This window comes from Acipenser ruthenus, chromosome 5 (assembly GCF_902713425.1).
Source record: "Acipenser ruthenus chromosome 5, fAciRut3.2 maternal haplotype, whole genome shotgun sequence".
NCBI lineage: Eukaryota > Metazoa > Chordata > Actinopteri > Acipenseriformes > Acipenseridae > Acipenser > Acipenser ruthenus.
Window position 1 is genome coordinate 55,764,372 of NC_081193.1, and position 23,117 is coordinate 55,787,488.

At 39.5% G+C, this 23,117-nt stretch overlaps 1 protein-coding gene across 1 annotated transcript in view; it reads left to right on the forward strand.

Annotated features, from left to right (window-relative positions):
* The window catches only part of LOC117403252 (protein enabled homolog), a 300,703-nt gene that overhangs the window by 126,906 nt on the left and 150,680 nt on the right, over positions 1-23,117 (forward strand). The window contains 1 exon segment of the mRNA XM_059024330.1: positions 9,001-9,178. Coding sequence (XP_058880313.1) covers positions 9,001-9,178 — 178 coding nt within the window.

Consider the following 23,117-nt stretch of genomic DNA (forward strand, 5'->3'; position numbering starts at 1 on the left):
TAGTTAACTCAACCCAATTAAAGAGATAATTAGGGTCAGCTGTTTGAGTACTTTGGTTAACAACCAGGCCTGATTTGGGCCAGCCCTGCCCAATATAAATCTGACTAACTTTGGCCCTTACTGTCAGAGTGAAGTTGTCAGCACACAGGTTCTAGTGGCACATCATGTCACGAACAAAAGAAATTCCTGAAGACCTCCAGAAAAAAAGTTGTTGATGCCTATCAGTCTGGAAAGGGTTACAAAGCCATTTCTAAGGCTCTGGGGCTCCACCAAACCACAGTCAGAGCCATATTGTCCAAATGGAGAAAGTTTGGGACAGTAGTGAATCTTCCCAGGAGTGGCCGTCCTGCCAAAATCTCTCCAAGAGCAAGGCGTAAAATCGTCCAGGAAGTCACAAAGAACCCTAGAACAACAACCAGGGATCTGCAGGCCTCTCTCGCCTCGGCTAAGGTCAGTGTTCATGACTCCACCATCAGAAAGACACTGGGCAAAAATGGGATTCATGGCAGAGTAGCAAGGCGGAAACCATTGCTCACAAAGAAGAACATGAATGCTCGTCTCAAGTTTGCCAAAAAGCACTTGGATGATCCTCAAGAGTTCTGGAACAATGTTCTATGGACAGATGAGTCAAAAGTGGAACTTTTGTCTGGGGAAAACCAAACACTGCATTCCACAGTAAGAACCTCATACCAACGGTCAAGCACGGTGGTGGTAGTGTCATGGTTTGGGGATGCTTTGCTGCACCAGGACCTGGACACCTTGCCAGCATTGAAGGAACCATGAATTCTGCTCTGTATCAGAGAATTCTACAGGAGAATGTCAGGCCATCTGTCCGTGAGCTGAAGCTGAAGCGCAGCTGGGTCATGCAGCAAGACAATGATCCGAAACACACAAGCAAGTCTACATCAGAATGGTTGAAGAACAAGAAATGTTAAGTTTTGGAATGGCCTAGTCAAAGTCCAGACCTAAACCCCATTGAGATGTTGTAGCAGGACCTGAAACGAGCAGTTCATGCTCAAACCCACAAATGTCACTGAGTTGAAGCAGTTCTGCATGGAGGAGTGGGCCAGAATTCCTCCACGGCGCTGTGAGAGACTAATCAATAACTACAGGAAGCGTTTTGTTGCAGTTTTTGCTGCTAAAGGTTGCATAACAAGTTATTGAGTCTAAGGGGGCGATTTACTTTTTATCTAATATTAGGTTTTGGTTGAAGATCTGATAACATTGTGTCAAAAATATGCAAAAATGCAGAAAATCAGACAGGGGGCAAATACTTTTTCACGGCACTGTGTGTGTGTGTGTGTGTGTGTGTGTGTGTGTGTGTGTGTGTGTGTGTGTGTGTGTGTGTGTGTGTGTGTGTGTGTGTGTGTGTATATATATATATATATATATATATATATATATATATATATATATATATATAGTGCAGTAGCACCACTATAGTTCAGTTGGGTGCTCAATGTTAAACCCCTAACTTTGGCGTGGTTTGTCGGAATTGCTCACAGATTTGCATGTTCTATTGACTTGCAATGTTGTGAAAGCGTGGGGAGTTTCATGACGGTTTCGTGCGGTCTCTGAGATCTGGATGCCCGTTCTTTAGTAAAAGTTCCCTTTTTTCCCCCCTATACTTTAACATGGGTTTTTTGCATTTTTTTGCTCTCATGTACAGGCTACACGATACTGAATTTCTACACCAAGCCGAGTAATGTACACATGGTCTGTACTGAGGTAGGGACTTTCGAAGGTTTGGTGAAATATGAAACGTTTCCTGAGTTATAATAATAAAAAGATAACCGCCTAGCTTCCTGGACTTTGTTCAATCCTCTTAGCAAGGAATCCTGCCCCTGCACATCAGGCCCCTCTGGGATATGCAGTTCTGGGGTGCCTGTAAACAATGCAATCATGTAGACACGCTCTTCAGTTTGAACTATAGCTCCCAGAGCGCATAACAAATGGAGCAGACCGTCCAATTTTACTTGTCAGTAAAAAATAATAACGTGTCAGTGAGTAATATGAATGAATATTTAAATATATACTGTACTCGCAAGCTGCGGAGATGATACGGCTCTGCAGCCTGAAGTGGGTGTGTGTGTGTTGAAGTGTACATGTATATCCATTGCTACAGCACCAGTGGACCATCATGATGGATGTCTCTTGTGTCATCTGGAAAGAGTTGCATGTTCTATGTCTTACCTGATGACGGCAGTCTGCGGTTGCTTGTGTTGTCTGGTTCCTTTCGCTGCTTGTGTGGGGGTGGGATTGGCAAGTTAGGGTTAAAAACCCTAACACCACAGTTCCTTGCTTTTGTGTTGATGAGTTCAACCGTAACTGCTACAATAACTTAGTTTTTTGCAATATGTGTGTATATATATATATATATATATATATATATATATATATATATATATATATATATATATATATATATATATATATACACATACACACACTCACACGCATACATAGCTTCTATAACTTACGATCCACCAATTTGGAAAAGGTATCATTTTTGGTTTTAAGTTATGCATGGTTTTGATCAGAAACGGTCAATTATGCCGAATTCTAGTGTATTATTAATTATGACAAAAGTTTCACACACTGCTTTGAACTGAACAGCCACCTGAATCTGACAGAAACAGTTTAATTGAAGGCGGTGTGCTAAATACATTTCAAAATAAAATCGGAAAACCTTAAGCCTACTTCAAATCCTATAGCGAACAAGAACACCATATTGGATTGTTATCCAATTTAAAAAAAGTGATACTTCTCTATAGGAGGTGTTGAATTCAAAATAAAAGTTAGTTAGAAGATAGTGTTCTTTTTTCCTTCATGCATCCATCAGTATAAATAATTATTGTGATTCCAAACTCCTTTGTAGATTCCAACAAAGATATTTTATTCAATACAGTCGAAGAGTTGGGTATTCCATTTCCCTAAGTACAGGTCATAACAGAATCAAAGACTTGTTCATATATCATTTCTTAACCAATCAGAAAAAGACATTCCCCTTTCAATGACCTTTCTTAACCAACCAGAAAAGACAATCACATACTGATGCAAGTTTTACAAGCCTATAAACCAATAATAGTATTGCTCCCGGGAGTCCGCTTTCGTATTATTACCTGAAGTGATTGTAACATCAAAGCCTGTTTGATGTTCCACTCAGGAAACCCTGATGTTATAAAGATTAGGAAAGGAGATTGTTTAAGCTTTTGAAGGTTTTAGCCCCCAAAGTGTTCTCTCTGACGAAGCACAGGGTACCCTTTTAAATGGCCATTTGGTGCACTTTAAAGCTTTCCACTTACCATCTGTGTTCCTGCTCCAGTAATTAATATTAAACCCAAATTGTCTTTCACTAACTCAATCTAAAACTATACAGTTAATCTTTTAAACTTTAGTTTCTTAAAGTGCATGTTTCTCCAACAGGAGGGTGCTCAAACTTTGGTCCACTAACAGCAGGTCCCCTATAGTCCATGAAAACATATACAGTGCCTATAGAAAGTCTACACCCCTTGAACTTTTTTCACATTTTGTTGTGTCAGTGCCTCAGAGTTTCATGCATATAAATGAGGTTTTTTTCCACTTATCTACACACCATACTCCACACTGTTAAGGGGAAAAAAGTTTTTATTGAGAAAAAATTATATATTAAAATACAAAACTGAAAGATCATAATTGGATAAGTCTCCACCCTCCTGAGTTAATACTTGGTGGAAGCACCTTTGGCAGCAATTACAGCTGTGAGTCTGTTGGGATAGGTATCTACCAACTTTGCACACCTAGATTTGACAATATTTGACCATTCTTCTTTACAAAACTGTTCAAGCTCTGTCAAGTTCCTTGGGGAGCGTTGATGGACAGCAATCTTCAAGTCATGCCACACATTTTCGATTGGATTTAGGTCAGGGCTCTGACTGGGCCACTCAAGGACGTTTACCTTTTTGTTCCTTAGCCACTCCAATGTAGCTTTGGTTATTTGCTTTGGATCGTTGTCATGCTGAAAGGTGAACTTCCGTCCCAGTTTCAGTTTTCTTGCAGAGGGCAGCAGGTTTTCTGTGCTTTGCTCCATTCATTTTCCCTTCTATCCTGACAAGTACCCCAGTTCCTGCTGGTGAGAAACATCCCCATAACATGATGCTGCCACCACCATGCTTCACAGTAGGGATGGTGTTCTTTGGGTGATGCACTGTGTTGGGTTTGCGCCAAATATAACGCTTTGCATTTAGGCCAAAAAGTTCCATTTTAGTTTTGTCAGACTTTCTTGAATAATGGCTTCCTTCTTGCCACCCTACCATACAGTCCAGATTTGTGGAGTGCTTGGGATATTGTTGTCACATGCACACTTTGACCAGTCTTGGCCATAAAAGCCTGTAGCTCTTGCAAAGTTGCCATTGGCCTCTTGGTAGCCTCTCTGATCAGTCTCCTTCTTGCTCGGTCATCCAGTTTGGAGGGACGGCCTGATCTAGGCAGGGTCTTGGTGGTGCCATACACCTTCCACTTCTTAATAATCGTCTTGACCATGCTCCAAGGGATATTCAAGGCCTTTGATATTTTTTTTATACCCATCCCCTGATCTGTGCCTTTAAACAACTTTGTCCTGGAGTTCTTTTGAAAGCTCCTTGGTGCTCATGGTTGAGTCTTTGCTTTGAAATGCACTACCCAACAGAGGAAACCTACAGGATCTGCTGAATTTATCCTGAAATCATGTGAATCACTACAATTTAACACAGGTGGAGGCCACTTAACTTGGTGTGTGATTTTGAAGGCGATTGGTTACACCCGAGCTAATTTAGGATTGCTATTACAAGGGGGGTGGACACTTATCCAACCAAGCTATTTCAGTTTTTATTTTTTAATTAATTTTCTAAAATAAAATAAATAAAAGTGGGGTAGGATGTGTAGATAAATGAAAAAAAAAACTATTTTAATGCATTTTAATTCCAGGCTAAAAGGCAACAAAAGGTGACAATTTTGAAAGGGGGTGTAGACTTTCTATAGGCACTGTATTAAAAAACAAACAAACATACCTGCACATTGTCGTGTAGTCAAATCAGGGTTGCCAACCTTTTATTTTTGATTTTACTGACACTGGACTTTTACTGACATGATTTTAAAAAATCTGAAACAATAAAAAACATTATAAAATAGGCTAGTTTTATGTACTTACATTTCCTTAGGTCTTATTTACTTATAGATATACATGGACACCTTTGCAGACTGGATGATTTGCTTAGTTGGTTTGAAGCTGGTGCTGTTTTTTATGGTGCTGTTTTTATTGCCATGAACTATATTCATGGCAAACTTGGCAAGTCTAGGAAAACGTGGCTTTCATAAGAAAGAACATAAGAAAGTTTATAAACGAGAGGAGGCCATTCAGCCCATCTTGCTTGTTTGGTTGTTAGTAGCTTATTGATCCCAGAATCTCATCAAGCAGCTTCTTGAAGGATCCCAGGGTGTCAGCTTTAGCAACATTACTGGGGAGTTGGTTCCAGACCCTCACAATTCTCTGTGTAAAAAAGTGCCTCCTATCTTCTGTTCTGAATGCCCCTTTATCTAATCTCCATTTGTGACCCCTGGTCCTTGTTTCTTTTTTCAGGTCAAAAAAAGTCCCCTGGGTCGACATTGTCTATACCTTTTTGGATTTTGAATGTTTGAATCAGATCGCCGCATAGTCTCCTTTGTTCAAGACTTTCTGCTAGGTGTAGACAAGAGCGCAATGTTGTGCCAGACCACATCTAAGATCCATCAAGTCAGTCCTACTGCATAAATTACATTTCTAGGCTATCCAGCATAGATTTCCAAGAACAATCTGTGGTAAAACCAATGCAAGCTGGTCGATGTTTCCCGAGCTCGTTGTGCTTTGGCTACTTAGTTGAAGACAATATTGTTAATTGCCATTCTTCTTTTGATGATTGTCACTGCCATCACATACGGAGTATGTATATGTCATTCGAGCTGACTGGGGAAAGGCCGCAAAGCAATAAAAATATATACCATCCCTTATTTATTTATGGTTAAAATATGACTTCCGGGTCAGCCAGTTTGATTTTGTGTGAACACAAGTGAGATGCATTGCCTCGGTTGGAATGTCAGTGAGTGAAGTTCTTCCAGTTTGCGCGCAATTACATATCTGTTAAAGAAAAAAAAAATAATAATAATTGTTTTGTGGCCCCCACCACCCCATGATGTTGGGCCCTAGGCAGATGTCTCGTTTGCCTATGCGTTAATCTGGCCTCAGTCATCGGCCTAACATGGTTGATGAATCTGCGCTTGTGGTATGTACTGCAGCAGGTTTATTTATTTATTTATTTATTTATTTATTTATTTTTTAACCAGATTCCTACTATAAGATATTGCCTTAGTGCTGTATAAATAACCCACATCCTTTTAATAGCCTTCAGGGATCAAAATGTCTTTGACTCTTCTGAAACTTTCAACCCCAGTCCTCATGCCTTTTTTTCTTTTCTCCCAGATTAATTTACAGATATCCTGGAATACGAATTTATTGTGGTCTTATAAGCGGATTTTAAGGGTTGGGGGCGGGTATTTTGTGTTACAAATGTAATTTTCAGATTTAAGTTCACAGTCCTCCATACACTGATCACTGATCCGGTATTTAAAACAATAACAAAACCCGCGGCGCTTCGCCATCATATAAATATAAATACAATAATAAATAAATCATAATACACAATAACCCAGGGGCGGAGGGGGAGACCCCATTCTAAAAATAAATAAACAAATCAATGTACAGGGCTCCTCGCCCTGTTACAGTCCCCAAAACATATTAGTCTTTAAGAACATAAGAAAGGTTACAAACGAAAGGAGGCCATACGGCCCATCTTGCTCGTTTGGTTGTTAGTAGCTTATTGATCCCAGAATCTCATCAAGCAGCTTCTTGAAGGATCCCAGGGTGTCAGCTTCAACAACATTACTGGGGAGTTGGTTCCAGACTCAAACAATTCTCTGTGTAAAAAAGTGCCTTCTATTTTCAGTTTTGAATCTCCATTTGTGACCCCTGGTCCTTGTTTCTTTTTTCAAGTTGAAAAAGTCACCTGAGTCGACATTGTCAATACGTTTTAGAATTTTGAATGCTTGAATCAGATCGCTGCGTAGTTGTCTTTGTTCAAGACTGAATAGATTAAATTCTTTTAGCCTGTCTGCATATGACATGCCTTTTAATCCAGGAATAATTTTGATTGCTGTTCTTTGCACTCTTTCTAGAGCAGCAGTATCCTTTTTGTAGCGAGGTTACCAGTACTGAAAACAATATTCTAGATAAGGTCTTACTAATGCATTGTACAGTTTTAACATTACTTCCCTTGATTTAAATTCAACACTTTTTTAATATATATCTGTGGCAATGTGCCCCGCCCCTGTGTGCATTTGTGTGTTATATGTTGTATGTTGCGTGTTGTGTGTAAATGTTGGTGTGTAGTCATTGGTACACAGGATATAAACGGGTCTGTGTTTCACGTGTGAGTTAATTGTATAATTATGTTTAGGCACGGGATCACTTCACGTGCATTTAAAGTATGTAATAATATGTGAGCACAGGGTTGCACATAATGAATTCACGTGCTGGGATTAAAGTGAATAATTAATTAGTAATTGAATCCCAGCACAACAGTATATACAGAGACACGTAGCACTCACTCGGGGTTGGGTGTTCAGGGCGAAAGAACGGGAGAGAGAGGAGGTAAAAATAATAAGAAGAAGAATAAGAATAATTAATAAGTGTTTCTCACCGTGTTTGTTCGTCCCTGTTTGTTAGTGTCTGTCCGTTTTGTTTGTCTCTTTATTTTGGCTACCAGTGCCGTGCCCTGTGTTTTTGTATGTTTACAACCTTTTTATTTTCTGTCTGTTAATTATTAAATGCTGAGCGCGATCACACGCTCAGCTTCACCAAAACCCAAGTCTCTGTCGTTTTATTTCCTGAACACCCAACCCCGAGTGAGTGCTACGTGTCTCTATATATACTGTTGTGCTGGGATTCAAGTACTAATTAATTATTCACTTGAATCCCAGCACATGAATTAATTACGTGCAACCCCGTGCTCACATATTAATACATACTTTAAATACACGTGAAGTGCAATCCCATGCCTAAATATAATTATACAATTTTAACTCACACGTGAAACACAGACCCGTTTATATCCCATGTACCAATGACTATACACCAACATTTACACACAACACGCAACATACAACATATAACACACAAATGCACACAGGGGCGGGGCACATTGCCACAATATCCGAGCATCTTGTTTGCCTTTTTTATAGCTTCCCCACGTTGTCTAGATGAAGACATTTCTGAGTCAACATAAACTCCTAGGTCTTTAGCATAGATTCCTTCTTCAATTTCAGTGTCTCCCATATGATATTTATAATGGACATTTGTATTGCCTGCGTGCAGTACCTTACACTTTTCTGTATTAAATGTCATTTGCCATGTGTCTGCCCAGTTCTGAATACTGTCTAGATCATTTTGAATGACCTTTGCTGCTGCAACAGTGTTTGCCATTCCTCCTATTTGTGTGTCATCTGAAAATTTAACAAGTTTGCACACTGTACCAGAATCTAAGTCATTAATGTAGATTAGGAAGAGCAGAGGACCTAATACTGATCCCTGTGGTACACCACTGGTTACCTCGCTCCATTTTTAGGTTTCTCCTCTAATCAGTACTTTCTGTTTTCTACCTGTTAACCACTCCCTAATCCATGTGCATGCATTTCCTTGAATCCCTACTGTGTTCAGTTTGAGAATTAATATTTAAAGGGAGGGGAGAGGATCGAGTCTTCAAAAACAGTAGAGGTCATATGGTGAACTGTGTTAATTGGTATATATATATATTTTTTTTTAATTAAAGATACACAATGCTGAAATGTACATTATTTGCCTACTTTGGCACAATGACTAGGAGAGTTCAGAATTTTCAGTTCTGACGGAACACTGCTCAGAGAGTGGCCTCACAGTATACACTTTCTTTTCAGGTGGTTATAAACTGTGCCATTCCTAAGGGGCTAAAATACAACCAGGCCACACAGACCTTCCATCAGTGGCGTGACGCCAGACAGGTATACGGTCTGAACTTCGGAAGCAAGGAGGATGCCAATGTCTTTGCAAGTGCCATGATGCATGCATTGGAAGTCTTAAACTCTCAAGATACAGGTATGTGCTTTCTTTAATCCAGTGTTTTAATGCCTTGCTTAGTAAATTTCTAACCAAATTCTCCAGCACAGATTTGGTTTGTTTTCGTTAAGTTTAATGAGCAGGAAAGAGTAGCAGTTGAGACACTGCATCACAGCAGGTGGTATTGAAAAACTTTATAATGCATAACCCGGTACAATATCTGTTAGTATTCCAACTGATATCTAAACATGCTTAGTGTTTTAACAAATGTTTCAAAAGAGTCAAGTAGAATTGTTAACTGGATATTCATTACCTTTTAAGCAGAGGTTACAATGGTTAATAAAATGTTTGTTCACCAGCAAAACAAAGTTAAAAATCCCAATTATGCATCAGACACTGTGGCCTTGGAGGTTTACGTTTGAAACTGATTGGAGCATGCTGTTCTTGCTAGATTACAATTAGCATTTCATGAAAATTGTATGTATTGGAAACAGATGGGGCTTTTTTTTTTTTTTTTTTTTTATTAAATATTTTTTTCAGGTATAATGTCTACATATGCTGACATTTCATTGCAAATTTGATTTTAAATGAAATGGTGAAGTTTATTGGTGGGGTGGAGGTAATTTCTGTACATTGTTTTATTATAGACAAATCAAGGCGACCATTGCATTTAATATATTTTTAACAAGAAAAAAAAAAATCTGAACTTGGCTTAAGATAGCTTTTTACATATTTCTAATACCTTAAACTTTGTATTTATTGTATCGGTTATGAATAGTGTAGAGTTTATGTAAAATAAACTGAATTAAGTAGTTTAAATATGAATGGTCTTAATAGGTGAAGAGTGTTGTAACTGGTTTTAAAATTTTTTTTTATTTTGTTTCACTTCCCTTTTAGTTAAAAATGTTCAAGTATAAAAAATATGAAACTATATATATATATATATATATATATATATATATATATATATATATATATATATATATATATATATATATATGTATATATATATATATATATATATATATATATATATATATGTATGTATGTATATATGTTAGCATACCTTAGCAACCTCTCAGTACCCAGCAAAAAGTTAAAGGCCATCGGGAGTTCAGTTTGAAGCGACAGACAAGGAAACCAAGTGCGAGAAGGAGGGCGGGTCGTGAGAGGGGAAGAGGGAATGGGCTCGCCCCAAGTTCGGCTGCCGGAGCAGGGCTGAAGCGTCTCGTCTCGCAGCAAAAAAGTACATGCATGAGGAAAGATAACCACGTAATAGGCCTAATATTTATTTAATTATAAAACCAATGCTGAATAAGGTGCCTGTGTTATGAAGTGTCAGCGCAGCTTTTCTTCAGTTCAGATACTGTATCAAAAGGGAGAGACAGAAACGTTAGCTATACTGAGAAGTTGTTTACAGTTTGAACATCACCAGTACTGTATTTACTGTAGAAATACAGTATTAGGGTGCTCCCAAATGGCGCATCCAGTAAAAGCACTCGCGTAGAGTGCAGGATGCGCCCTATAGTCTGGACGTCGGCGGTTCGAGTCCAGGCTATTCCTTTGCCGACCTGAGGATGGGAGCTCCCAGGGAGCGGCGCACAAATGGCCAAGCGCCGCCCGGGGGAAGGAAGGTTAGGTCAGCCAGGGTGTCCTCGGCTCACCGCTCACCGCTCACCAGCGACCCCTGTGGCCTGGCCGGGTGCTTGCGGGCTTGCCTGTAAGCTGCCCAGGGCTGCGTTGTCCTCCGATGCTGTAGCTCTGGGTGGTTGCATGGTGAGTCTGCAGTGTGTAAAAAAGCGGGTGGCTAATGGCACACGCTTTGGAGGACAGCGTGTGTTTGTCTTCGCCCCTCCCGAGTCAACGCAGGGGTGGTAGCGGTGAGCTGAGCTAAACAAAATAATTGTACACTACTAAATTGGGGAGAAAATAACAACAAACGAATTGGCGAGGCGCATTATAATCGAGAGCCTTATAGCGAGGGAGCACTGTATATACAGGGCCAGCCTTAGGCTGTGCGGGGCCCTAGGCAGTGATGGGTCCAGAACATCAAATGAATGCTACAGTAGCAACTGTATCTTAGTTAGTATATAGGTGCATCATGTAATTATATGCACCCGCATATACTAACGTTGATACGGTAAATACTATTCATGATATTAAAATGATAATGAATACGTGTTTCAGTTTGTTTTGTTAGACTTTATCATTTTTATATAATTCACAACTTCAAAGCACTCAGAATTCTAGTCAAACATATCACGTTATAACTTTTTCTAAAATCACCATGCCCCCATAGGCCTATTGAAAAATGCTGTTATGCCCGAAGTCGGTTCTCACTGGTCGGTGACAAGAATGACCAGGCATAAATAAATAAATAAATAATATTAATAACAAAACAAAAAAATCACGCTAAGGCTTTGACACTTGACACTGTGTGCAATGCCACTTTTTCCCGTATTTTTTTTATTATTACAAATTAATCCCTGGGCATTATCAAATCCTTTTTTTTCATTTTATGTTACAGACTATGTAAGAACATAAATTACAAAGACATTTTCCTAGATTTAGTAGCAGCAAAGTCCTTTATCAAATCTGAGTATTCTACATTCTTGGCCAAATTTGACAATCTTTTTTTGAGTCATCATTGAGCACAGACATGTCTTGATCAATTTCAGCCTGGAAAAGCTGCGCTCACCAGAAGCAAGTCACTAGAATGATCTGTCGGCTCATCTGTTTCCATGCATGTACTGTAGCATTTTCATAAGACATACTTGCGAGGTACCGACATGATGATCTGCAGCTACAGTGTCAGGGGTGCAAATCATTTAGCAGCCTGTAATATTATTTTAATTTAAATTTTTTCAAAAAAAAAAAATTGTAAACAAATGTTCTTAAAAATAGGGTCTTTTAGATGTGGGTAGATGTTTAAAAAAAATTCTAATTAACAAAATGATGAACTATATTATAAAAAGCTGTGAATTATATAAAATGATAGTCTAATCCTTAAGGAGTAGAAAAAGACAAGCGTTGAATTGACAAGTCCAAAGCACCCTTGACCATTGTTCCATAGTCCAATTTCTGTGTTCTTGTGCATATTTTATCCTTTCAGTCTTGTTCCCCTTTCTTAACAGAGGTATTCTTACTGCAACACATCCTTTAAGTCCTGATTTCAAGAGTGACCTTCGTACTGTTGATTTGATGGACAACGACATCTGTGCCTTCTGCCAGTTCTGTTGTCAATTCAACGCTTGTCTTCTTTCTGTTCGTTAAGGATATTATCCAAGTTTTTGGGATTCGGCCGAATACCGAACCGAATGTCGAATCTACAAAAACTGTCAAGAAAACTTAAGGAAACGGTTGAATGAAAACAGACTAGCAGCTACTCACAAGGGACATGCACAATCTATAGTTTTGAGCCTTTTAGTTCATAGTATTTTTATTACCGAATAGAAATATAGCCCTGAATAAGATTTAAGTTTGAAACTTACACAATTTACCGCTAGCCCCCTCCCCCCAAAATAGAAACGTCAAAATACAGAACTGTTTACTTTACCTTTACAAGAAAGGAGAGCTATTTTCTTTAATGACGTTTCAACCTGTGTCCCCTGATCTGAGAGTAGGGTTGCCAACAGGCTCCAGAATCTCGGGACACTTTAAGGCAGGTCAGGTTTTGTAACTCACCTCTCTAAACTGCAATGTATTCAGTAAAGTGAGTGTGAATTGTGCAAACTGTCGCTAAATTAATTGAATTGTTTTGCTTAGTTGTTACCAAAAGCACACACCTCCTTGTAAGGATAATTTCCGTCAATCAGACCTATACAGCAGCTGATTGGCTTTCTGAGTCACTATATGGGCGGGACTGTAGAAGCAAGAAATATTAAACAAATAGAAACTTTACCTGCTGTCACAAGGTTAAATGAAAGAGTGCCGGTGAGTGCAAAGTTATCTAATAATGGTGTTGCACTATTTTTATAGATATTGTTTACTGTATAAAAAAATTCAAGCAATACGATTAATTGTTGTTATGAGGCTCTCCGGATAGAATTGCCACCACCAATTAAACAATTAAATACATTTACTAAACTGCTGAAGCAATTCACACTCACTATACATTTACATGTCGAATACATTGCAGTTTAGACAGGTGAGTTAAAAAACCTGACCTGCCTTAGTGTCCCGAGATTCTGGAGCCTGTTGACAACCCTATCTGAGAGCTTTGAGGAAAAAATTACCATGATGAGTGACCTGAATCTCCCTGCGAAATAAAACCCATGTTGATTTAAACGCACCATGTGTGTAACATATATCAAATAGGCTATGAAATTGTTTTAAAAGTATTTTAATAAAACACAGCAGTTCCCAAATGGTTCAACTTGTATTGGCACATTACAGTAACGTAAAATGTAATAACATAAGAACAAAAATAGCAATTTTGATATATATATATTGTAACAAGAGCGGGTGGGGTTGTAACAAGAGTGGGTGTACCTTTTTTTTTTAACATATAGCGACGTATTCACTGGATTACAAGGTGAATAACTTTAATTTACAATTGATTGTCGTTCTTACGATATTGACACACCCTGTGCGGGCAATTGACTAACTCACTTCTTCCGCCCTGACTAAGCTAAACAAGTAGTAACAGGTGCTCAGGTAAGTCCCGGAAGTTGGCGCTTCAACTGGTTCCCTCAACTGGTGGACACCAGGAGTGCAGGTAAGTGGTGGTCGGGCTCCCTCTACTGGAAAGCACCAGGAACGCAGGTAAGTGGTGGTCGGGGCTCCCTCTGCTGGAGAGCACCAGGAATGCAGGTAGGTGACAGTTGGGGCGCCTTCTGCTGGAGAGCACCAGGGTTGCAGGTAAGTGGTGGTCGGGCTCCCTCTACTGGAGAGCATCAGGAACACCGGTAAGTGACGGTCGGGGCTCCCTCTGCTGGGGAGCACCAGGGTTGCAGGTAGGTAGTTCCCACTATCGGGAACCAGAAACAATGTTAGGTGGAGGACGGAGACTCCAACTACTGGAATCCGCCGGGAAGAACAGTAATTAGAACAATGGTACAATATGCAGTTCTCAATTCGTGTCCTGTCTCTGTATCCACGGTATGTCCCAGCACACAGACTTACAGCCCCTTTGTAAGGGCTCGCGAAGAGGCAGTCCACAAACAAACAAAACTTCGACTTCACTGCAATTTGTCAAGGCACCGACTAGAGGGGAGGCATGCCTTGATTTAGTCTTTTCAAATAATGAAGACAGAATAACTAAAACAGAGGTCAGAGAGGCATTGGCAAACTCAGACCACAACATGGTCTCATTTGAAATATTTTTTAAAACCCCAAAAGTAATGACTAAAGCTAAGGTTTACAATTTTAGAAAAGCAAGCTATGAAGGTATGAAACAGATACTAACAGAAGTAGATTGGAGTAAAATAGAGAAAACATCCACAGAAAAAGGGTGGCTGTTTTTTTAAAAATGTAGTACTAGAGGCGCAAAACAATTACGTCCCAAAAGTAGACAAATCTAAAACAAAATGGCCAAAATGGTTTAATAGATCAATTAAAAAAAATATTCAGCGAAAAAAGGCACTTTACAGAGTGTTTAAAAGGGACCAAAAACAAAGTACACAGAAAGAGTACTTGGAACTGCAAACACAAGTCAAAAAGGAAGTTAGAAAGGCCAAGAGAGATAGAAATCAATATTGCTAAGGGGGCTAAAACCAATTCCAAAATATTTTTCCAATATTATAACAGCAAGAGAACATTCAAAGAGGAGGTTAAATGTCTAAGAGACACACATGATAAAATCATAGATGAAGAATAAAAAATAGCAAATATATTAAATGATTTTCACAGGTTTTTACAAAGGAGGACACAGACAACATGCCCCACATGTCAACCTGTTCCTATCCAATTTTAAATAACTTTAGCATAACCGAGGCAGAAGTGGTAAAGGGACTAGGAGCTCTTAAAATAAACAAATCCCCTGGGCCGGATGAGATCCTCCCAATAGTACTCAAAGAAATGAGAGAAGTTATTTACAAACTGCTAACCAAGATCATGCAACAGTCTCTTGACACGGGTTGTACCGACAGACTGGAAAATAGCAAACGTAATACCGATCCACAAAAAGGGAGACAAAACCGAACCAGGTAACTACAGACCAATAAGCCTGACTTCTATTATATGTAAACTTATGGAAACTAATAAGATCCAAAATGGAAAATTACCTATATGGTAACAATATCCTGGGAGACAATCAGCATGGTTTTAGGAAAGGGAGATCATGTCTAACTAACCTACTTGACTTTTTTGAGGATGCAACATTGAAAATGGATAACTGCAAAGCATACGACATGGTTTATTTAGATTTCCAGAAAGCTTTTGATAAAGTCCCACATAAAAGATGAATTCTCAAACTGAACGCAGTAGGGATTCAAGGAAATGCATGCACATGGATTAGGGAGTGGTTAACATGTAGAAAACAGAAAGTACTGATTAGAGGAGAAACCTCAAAATGGAGTGAGGTAACCAGTGGTGTACCACAGTAGATTATTCCTAATCTACATTAATGATTTCGATTCTGGTATAGTAAGCAAACTTGTTAAATTTGCAGATGACACAAAAATAGAAGGAATGGCAAACACTGTTGCAGCAGCAAAGGTCATTCAAAATGGTCTAGACAGCATTCAGAACTGGGCAGACACATGGCAAATGAAATTTAATAGAGAAAAGTGTAAAGTACTGCATGCAGGCAATAAAAATGTGCATTATAAATATAATATGGGAGATAGTGAAATTGAAGAAGGGAACTATGAAGACCTAGGAGTTTATGTTGACTCAGAAATGTCTTCATCTAGACAATGTGGGGAAGCTATAAAAAAAGGCCAAAAAGATGCTCGGACATATTGTGAGAAGTGTTGAATTTAAATCAAGGGAAGTAATGTTAAAACTTTACAATGCATTAGTAAGACCTCACCTAGAATATTGTGTTCAGTTCTGGTCACCTCGTTACAAAAAGAATATTGCTGCTCTAGAAAGACTGCAAAGAAGAGCAACCAGAATTATCCCGGGTTTAAAAGGTATGTCGTATGCAGACAGGCTAAAAGAATTTAATCTATTCAGTCTTGAACAAAGAAGACTATGCTGCGATCTGATTCAAACATTCAAAATCCTAAAAGGTATAGACAATGTCAACCCAGGGGACTTCTTTGACCTGAAAAAAGAAACAAGGACCAGGGGTCACAAATGGAGATTAGATAAAGGGGCATTCAGAACAGAAAATAGGAGGCACTTTTTTACACAGAGAATTGTGAGGGTCTGGAACCAACTCCCCAGTAATGTTGTTGAAGCTAACACCCTGGGATCCTTCAAGAAGCTGCTTGATGAGATTCTGGGATCAATAAGCTACTAACAACCAAACGAGCAAGATGGGCTGAATGGCCTCCTCTCGTTTGTAAACTTTATGTTCTTATGTTCTTATCACCACCAAACTGTACAGTTTCATGTGTTCTCGTAATATAATGCTGCATATCATTCCAAAATAATTCCGTATAAATACATTGATAAAATAAATGAAATATAGTTTATCTTTCCATATTACAAAACACACAATTGTAATCTATTTCAAGTTTAAATCTAGCCAGGACATGTTTTACAGGATAAGTCCTATTAACAATGTTTTAAGATACCTCTTAACTTTGTTGATGAGACAATACCTACCGGGGACTGTGGCAAAGTGGTGAATGGTTACAGATGTGTGCAGTGCAGAACGGATACAAAATACACAGACAATGATTTCCAGGTGCAAGGGTGTTTATTGTTTTTACAATGTCTAGAGGAGGCTGTGTGGTCCAGTGGTTAAAGAAACGGGCTTGTAACCAGGAGGTCCCCAGTTCAAATCCCACCTCATCCACTGACTCATTGTGTGACCCTGAGCAAGTCACTTGACCTCCTTGTGCTCCGTCTTTTGGGTGAGACGTAGTTGTAAGTGACTCTGCAGCTGATGCATAGATCACATATCCTAGTCTCTGTAAGTCGCCTTGGATAAAGGCGTCTGCTAAATAAACAAATAATAATAATAAATAATAGAGCCTTAGGGCAAACACCTGTACATAATAAATGTTGGAAGTGATACAGCGGCGTGTATCACTTCGTTTGTAATCCTCGGTTTGACCCGAAACCAATAACAAAAAAAGTTCTGTTCTTTCCTCAACCACACGTAACACAGAACACAAAACTCAGTGTTATTTTATTACGTGAAACTAGTGCTCGTGGTGAAAAGACGAAAAGTTTGTTTGTGAAACAGAGAAGTGCTGGTGTCTGGGTTTGTTGCTGGCCTGCGGCTGCAGCTCCGGATAGTGTTTAGTAGTCTTTAGAAACAAAAACAAACAGTTTTTACTAAGACAAAACAAACAAACACAACACTCACGTTTTATTTATCACAGCGGTCTCCTTCTAGGTTGTTCTAACCATTTACAAAGGAACAGATCACTTACGCTATGTCCCCTATTTATAGCCTCACTCATGACCCCTAGGTTAACGAGCGCATCCGCTCATCCAATCCTCGGATGCCACACCGTTTACCGTCTGGGTCATTGAGTTTGGATACCGTAGCTCCGCCCCTTTCCTAAATGACTGACTTCCACCTACCCTACGGAATAAATTGTCATGCCATTTAGTTAAGGGTACTCTGTTCCTTTTACACAGTGCCCTCACAGGTCGAGAGGGAGATCTAACACCAAGAATCATTAGATCTCTTTCACAGGGACCTTCCAAATTTTCTTTCAATTTATATGCTGAAATAATGCACTCCAGTAAAATCTTGCCGAAGGAATCTTACCATCATTACATAAATTCTTGTGTTTGTTGTTACAATTATTATTTAATATATTTATACCGCCTACAAACATGGTAGACATTAATTCTACACTACACCCTCTTTTGCAGCTTCTTAGAAGTACTAAATCCCCTCTGGGAATTGCATCAAATTGCAAACTCTTTAGTAGTAATTGGAATTTAACGTTGTCAAAAACTCAGTACAATTAAAGAGTTGTCCATCTTCCTTAAGTAACTGACTCACCAAGAAAATATTATCATCATACTAATTTTGAAAAAAGTTTTATTTTTATATCTTATATCCTTATTATCCAAATTATGTATATATGTGGGGAAAAATTATGCTTATACTGTATATTAATGTCCAAGCAAATAGTACCTGCTTATGAAAACTAGCAAATTTATATAGGGATTTTATTCACATCAAAGTTACATCTTAGTAAGAATTCAAAACTACCAACCCCCTGAAAGACGTAGTTAGGGAAAATATTCGAAATACTATCTGTATTTTTATCCGTGTTCTTTATCCAACTTAATTTTAAAATAATATTTGAAAAATAATATTTGACGTCTTAAAATTCAAGACATACTACATAACCTACTTCTTTCTTTTTGATCTTTACAAATCTTAATCAAGATATGTAATTACATTTTTTTATTGGAATATCACATTTCCCTCAACTCGCAATTTTTAAAGCAAATAGCTCACATTTTTTTAATATTTAAAGTCAATCCAGATACAGAAGAAACATCTCTATACTCTTAATAGCCTTTACAACTTCCCCTTTGTCTCTCAAAAAAGATGGTGGTGTCATCTGCTAATGGACATATCTTCAATTTTTCCAATATATCAATGCCTTGGAATGTATTTTTATTAATATAAAGAGCCAAAGTTTGTGTGACCAACAAAAAGAGGAAAGGAGAGATAGGGCAACCCTGCCAAATCCCTCTACCAATATGAATTCTTGGGGAGGTTCCATTTGGCATTTTAATTGAATTGTTACATCCATTATAAGTAGTCTTACATTCTGAAAATATTTACCAAAACAAAAAAAACTTGTGTTCAACAGTGTCAAAGGCTTGGTAAAAATCCACAAATAAAATCAAGCTGTCTTCAACAATAAAGTCACTGTAGTCTATCAAATCCACTGTGATAGGCTAGCTCTAGTGATGACGTAGTTGGACAGTAGTTGGTAGTGAATCTGAGACGCTGCTGCGCTCAGTGTTTTATTAACACACAGAAAATAAAAAGGTTGAACAAAACAGAAGACAGGACACGGCACTTTACGCCAAAATAAATAGACAAACAAAACAGACTAACACTTAAACAAACGATGGACTAACAGACAAACAAACACGGTGAGTAAAAATAAACAAACAAGTATCGTGCTGGTCCTACCAGCACTCAGTAGCAACTGTTAATCTTTAACTTTATTTCTCCTCCTCTCTCTCCCATTCACTACTCACCGAACACCCAACCCCGCGTGAGTGCTTTGTGCATCTATATATACTATTGTGCCGGTATTCAATTACTAATTAATTATTCACTTGAATCCCAGTATGTGAACTAATTCTGTGCAACCCCGTGCTCGCATATTATTAAATACTTTAAATGCACATGAAGTGCAATCCCCGTGCCTAAATACAATTATGCATTTTAAATAACTTGTGCTACACACACCCATTTATATCCCATGCAGCCATATCTATACACCAACATTAACACACCACACGCAACATAAAACACAAAAATACACACAGGGGCGGGGCACGTTGCCACACCCGCATAAAGCCAGATTGTGACTGATCAATAATTTGGTCTAATCCATTCTTTAATCTATCTGCAAATATCAAAGTCATTAATTTTGCATCATTATTTATTAACGTTACTGGTCTCCAGTTTTCTAGTATGAGATTATCTGTATTAGGTTTGGGTATCAAAGAAATTAAACCTTGCTTTAATGATGGAGGTTATTCTCCAATTTCAGTCGCTTCAGAAAACACAGTGTAAAAAAACTATTAGTTCTTATTGAAATGTCTTGTAGAATTCACTAAGCCATCGTTTCCAGATTTGTTATCTTCAAGCTTATTTATAACTATTCCTGGAAAGTCTAGACGGCAGCAAGAGATTGAACGCTTAGTTAGAGAAAGGAGACAGCTGAGGAAGCAATGGAGAAGAGCAGAACAAAGTCAGAAGGAGGGACTCAATCTCTTACAAAGGGTCATAAAAGATAAGCTTGCAACATTGCGCAGAGCTGAGCGCCTACGGAAACGCTACAAAAAGAAGGAGCGTGCGAGAGCTAACTTTTATAAAGACCCATTCAAACTTGTAAAGAAGTTATTCACCAGTGAGAAGAATGGCACACTAAAAGCATCTAAGGTTGAGCTGGAGAGATATTTGGAGGAAACACATACAGATTCAAAAAGGCAGGAGCCTATGTCAATTCCGTTAGATATGCCACCTATCAATCCACCAGAATACCAAATGGAGGACTGTGCACCTAAGTGGAAAGAAGTAGAGCAAGCTGTGAAAAAAGCAAGGGCTTCATCATCTCCAGGGCTTAATGGAGTTCCGTACAGAGTGTACAAGAGTGCTTCAGGAGTATCTCCGAATTCTGTGGAAATTGATGAAAGTGGCATGGGAAAAACAGGTTGTACCAAGAGCATGGCGCCGAGCAGGTGGAAAAAGATGAAAAAGATTCAGGTGAAAAAGATTCTGCAAGTATCAGTCAGTTTCGTCCTATTTCCCTATTAAATGTAGAAGGCAAGATTTTCTTCAGCATTATTGCTCAGAGATTGTCAACTTACCTATTAAAGAACTGCTTCATTGACACTTCAATACAAAAAGCGGGCATTCCAGGTTTCCCAGAATGCTTAGAACACATCAATGTGATCTGGCAACAAATTCAATCAGCTAAAAAGGAGAGGAAGGAGCTCCATGTGACATTCCTGGACTTGGCTAATGCATATGGTTCAGTGCCACATGAACTTCTTTAGGCAGCATTTGATTTATTCAGTGTACCGATGACAATAACAAATTTAGTGAGAGCCTACTTTGGAGATTTGCAATTTAGTTTTTCAACTTCAGAATTCAGCACTACATGGCAATGCCTAGAGGTTGGAATAATGGCAGGATGCACCATTTCTCCACTGGCTTTTACCATGGCAATGGAAGTAATCATTAGGGCATCAAAATGGGTAGTAGGAGGAGAGCGCTTGGCTTCTGGAATGCGACTACCACCAATTCGAGCATACATGGATGACATGACAACCATGACTACAACAGTAGCCTGCACTAATCGGTTATTGGGCAAATTAACCAATAACATTGAATGGGCACGAATGCAATTCAAGCCCACTAAATCAAGGAGCATCTCTATAATTAAAGGCAAAGTAGTAGATAAAATATTCTTCATTAATGGTGAGGCAATACCAACAGTGTCTGAGAAGCCAGTGAAGAGTCTTGGGAGATGGTACGACGGGGATCTAAAGGACACAGTTCGTGTGGGAGAAGTTAGACAACAAGCAGTGGAAGGGTTGAAGAGCATAGACAGCTGCGCTCTACCAGGCAAACTAAAACTCTGGTGCTTTCAGTTTGGTCTACTGCCGAGGTTGCTGTGGCCACTGACTGTGTACGAGGTTTCTTTGACAACAGTAGAGAAGCTGGAAGCTTTAATCAGTTCATACATCAGGAAATGGCTGGGAGTTCCACGCTGCCTCAGCAGAGTGGGACTTTATGGTAAAGGAATACTGCAGCTACCCGTCTCCGTTCTAACCGAGGAGTTTAAGTGCGCCAAGGTCAGACTGGAAATGACATTAGTAGAGTCACGCGACAAATGCGTAAGGGAGGCAGCACCTGTGTTGAAAACTGGAAGAAAGTGGGCATCAGAGAAAGCTGTGGAAGATGCAAAGGCTGCCCTTCGAGTTAGTGATATCATGGGGCAAGTTCAGCATGGGTCTTGGTCTCAGTTCAGCTCCTTCTACATGGCACAAGGCAGCCCCAGCTCAAAGGAGGAAGCTGGTAGTCAAAGAGGTGCAAAAGCAGGAGGAAAGGATGAGGTGTATGAAGGCCATTTCCCAGGCCAAGCAGGGAGAATGGATGAGATGGGAGAGTGTGGAACAACGCAAGATTGGCTGGCAAGACCTATGATCAATGGAACAGAGCAGGATCAGTTTCCTCATCAGGTCAACATATGATGTTCTCCCATCACCACAGAACCTAAACCTCTGGGTAGGAGAGGATCCCTCGTGTCCTTTGTGTTCATCACCTGCAACATTAAGGCACATTTTGACAGGATGTAAGGTGGCTCTTAGCCAAGGACGGTTTACTTGGCGCCATGACCAGGTGCTGCGATGTTTGGCCTTAGCATTGGAAGACAAGTGCAACATGACCAATAAGTTGCCACCTGTTCCATCACAACATTACACACAAAAGACAACATTCCTCCGCCCAGGAGAGCAACCACCAAGAAAAGGTGTTAAAACAAATTCTCGCCCAGGACAACTGGAAGCTGCTAGAGACTGGAAAATGCTGGCAGATGTTGGTCAACGGCTTATTTTTCCACCTGAGATTGCCACCACTAAACTTCGACCAGATATTGTCTTGTGGTCTGGATCAGCACGCCTTGTTCACCTGGTAGAGTTAACAGTGCCATGGGAGGATGCTGTAGATGAGGCGTATGAGAGGAAGAAACTGCGGTATGCTCAACTAGCCACTGAAGCGGAACAGCGAGGATGGAGAGTCCGGGTTTACCCAGTGGAAGTGGGTTGTCGAGGATTTGTGGCACACTCTACAACCCGGTTTCTCAGAGATGTCGGATTCAGTGGCCAAGAGTTGCGTCGCACAGTGAAGAACTTATCTGAAGCAGCAGAGAGGAGCAGCAGCTGGCTGTGGTTGAGACGGAAAGATTCTGGCTGGGGATCTCAAGCACAATAGAAAGAAAGAAACGCTGATGTACGGGTAAGTAAGCTGGGCTGAGTTGAGTGGGGCACGGAGGGGGGTGATGCTGGGACGCCAGAATCACAGTCGAGCCCTCTTGAGGTGTTGTGGGCTAGTCGACGAAACACTGAGGATGGAAGGTGCCCACTTGAAGACCCCAGAGATGTACCCTACTTAGCTCAATCCAGACGGTTGTCATGCTGATGC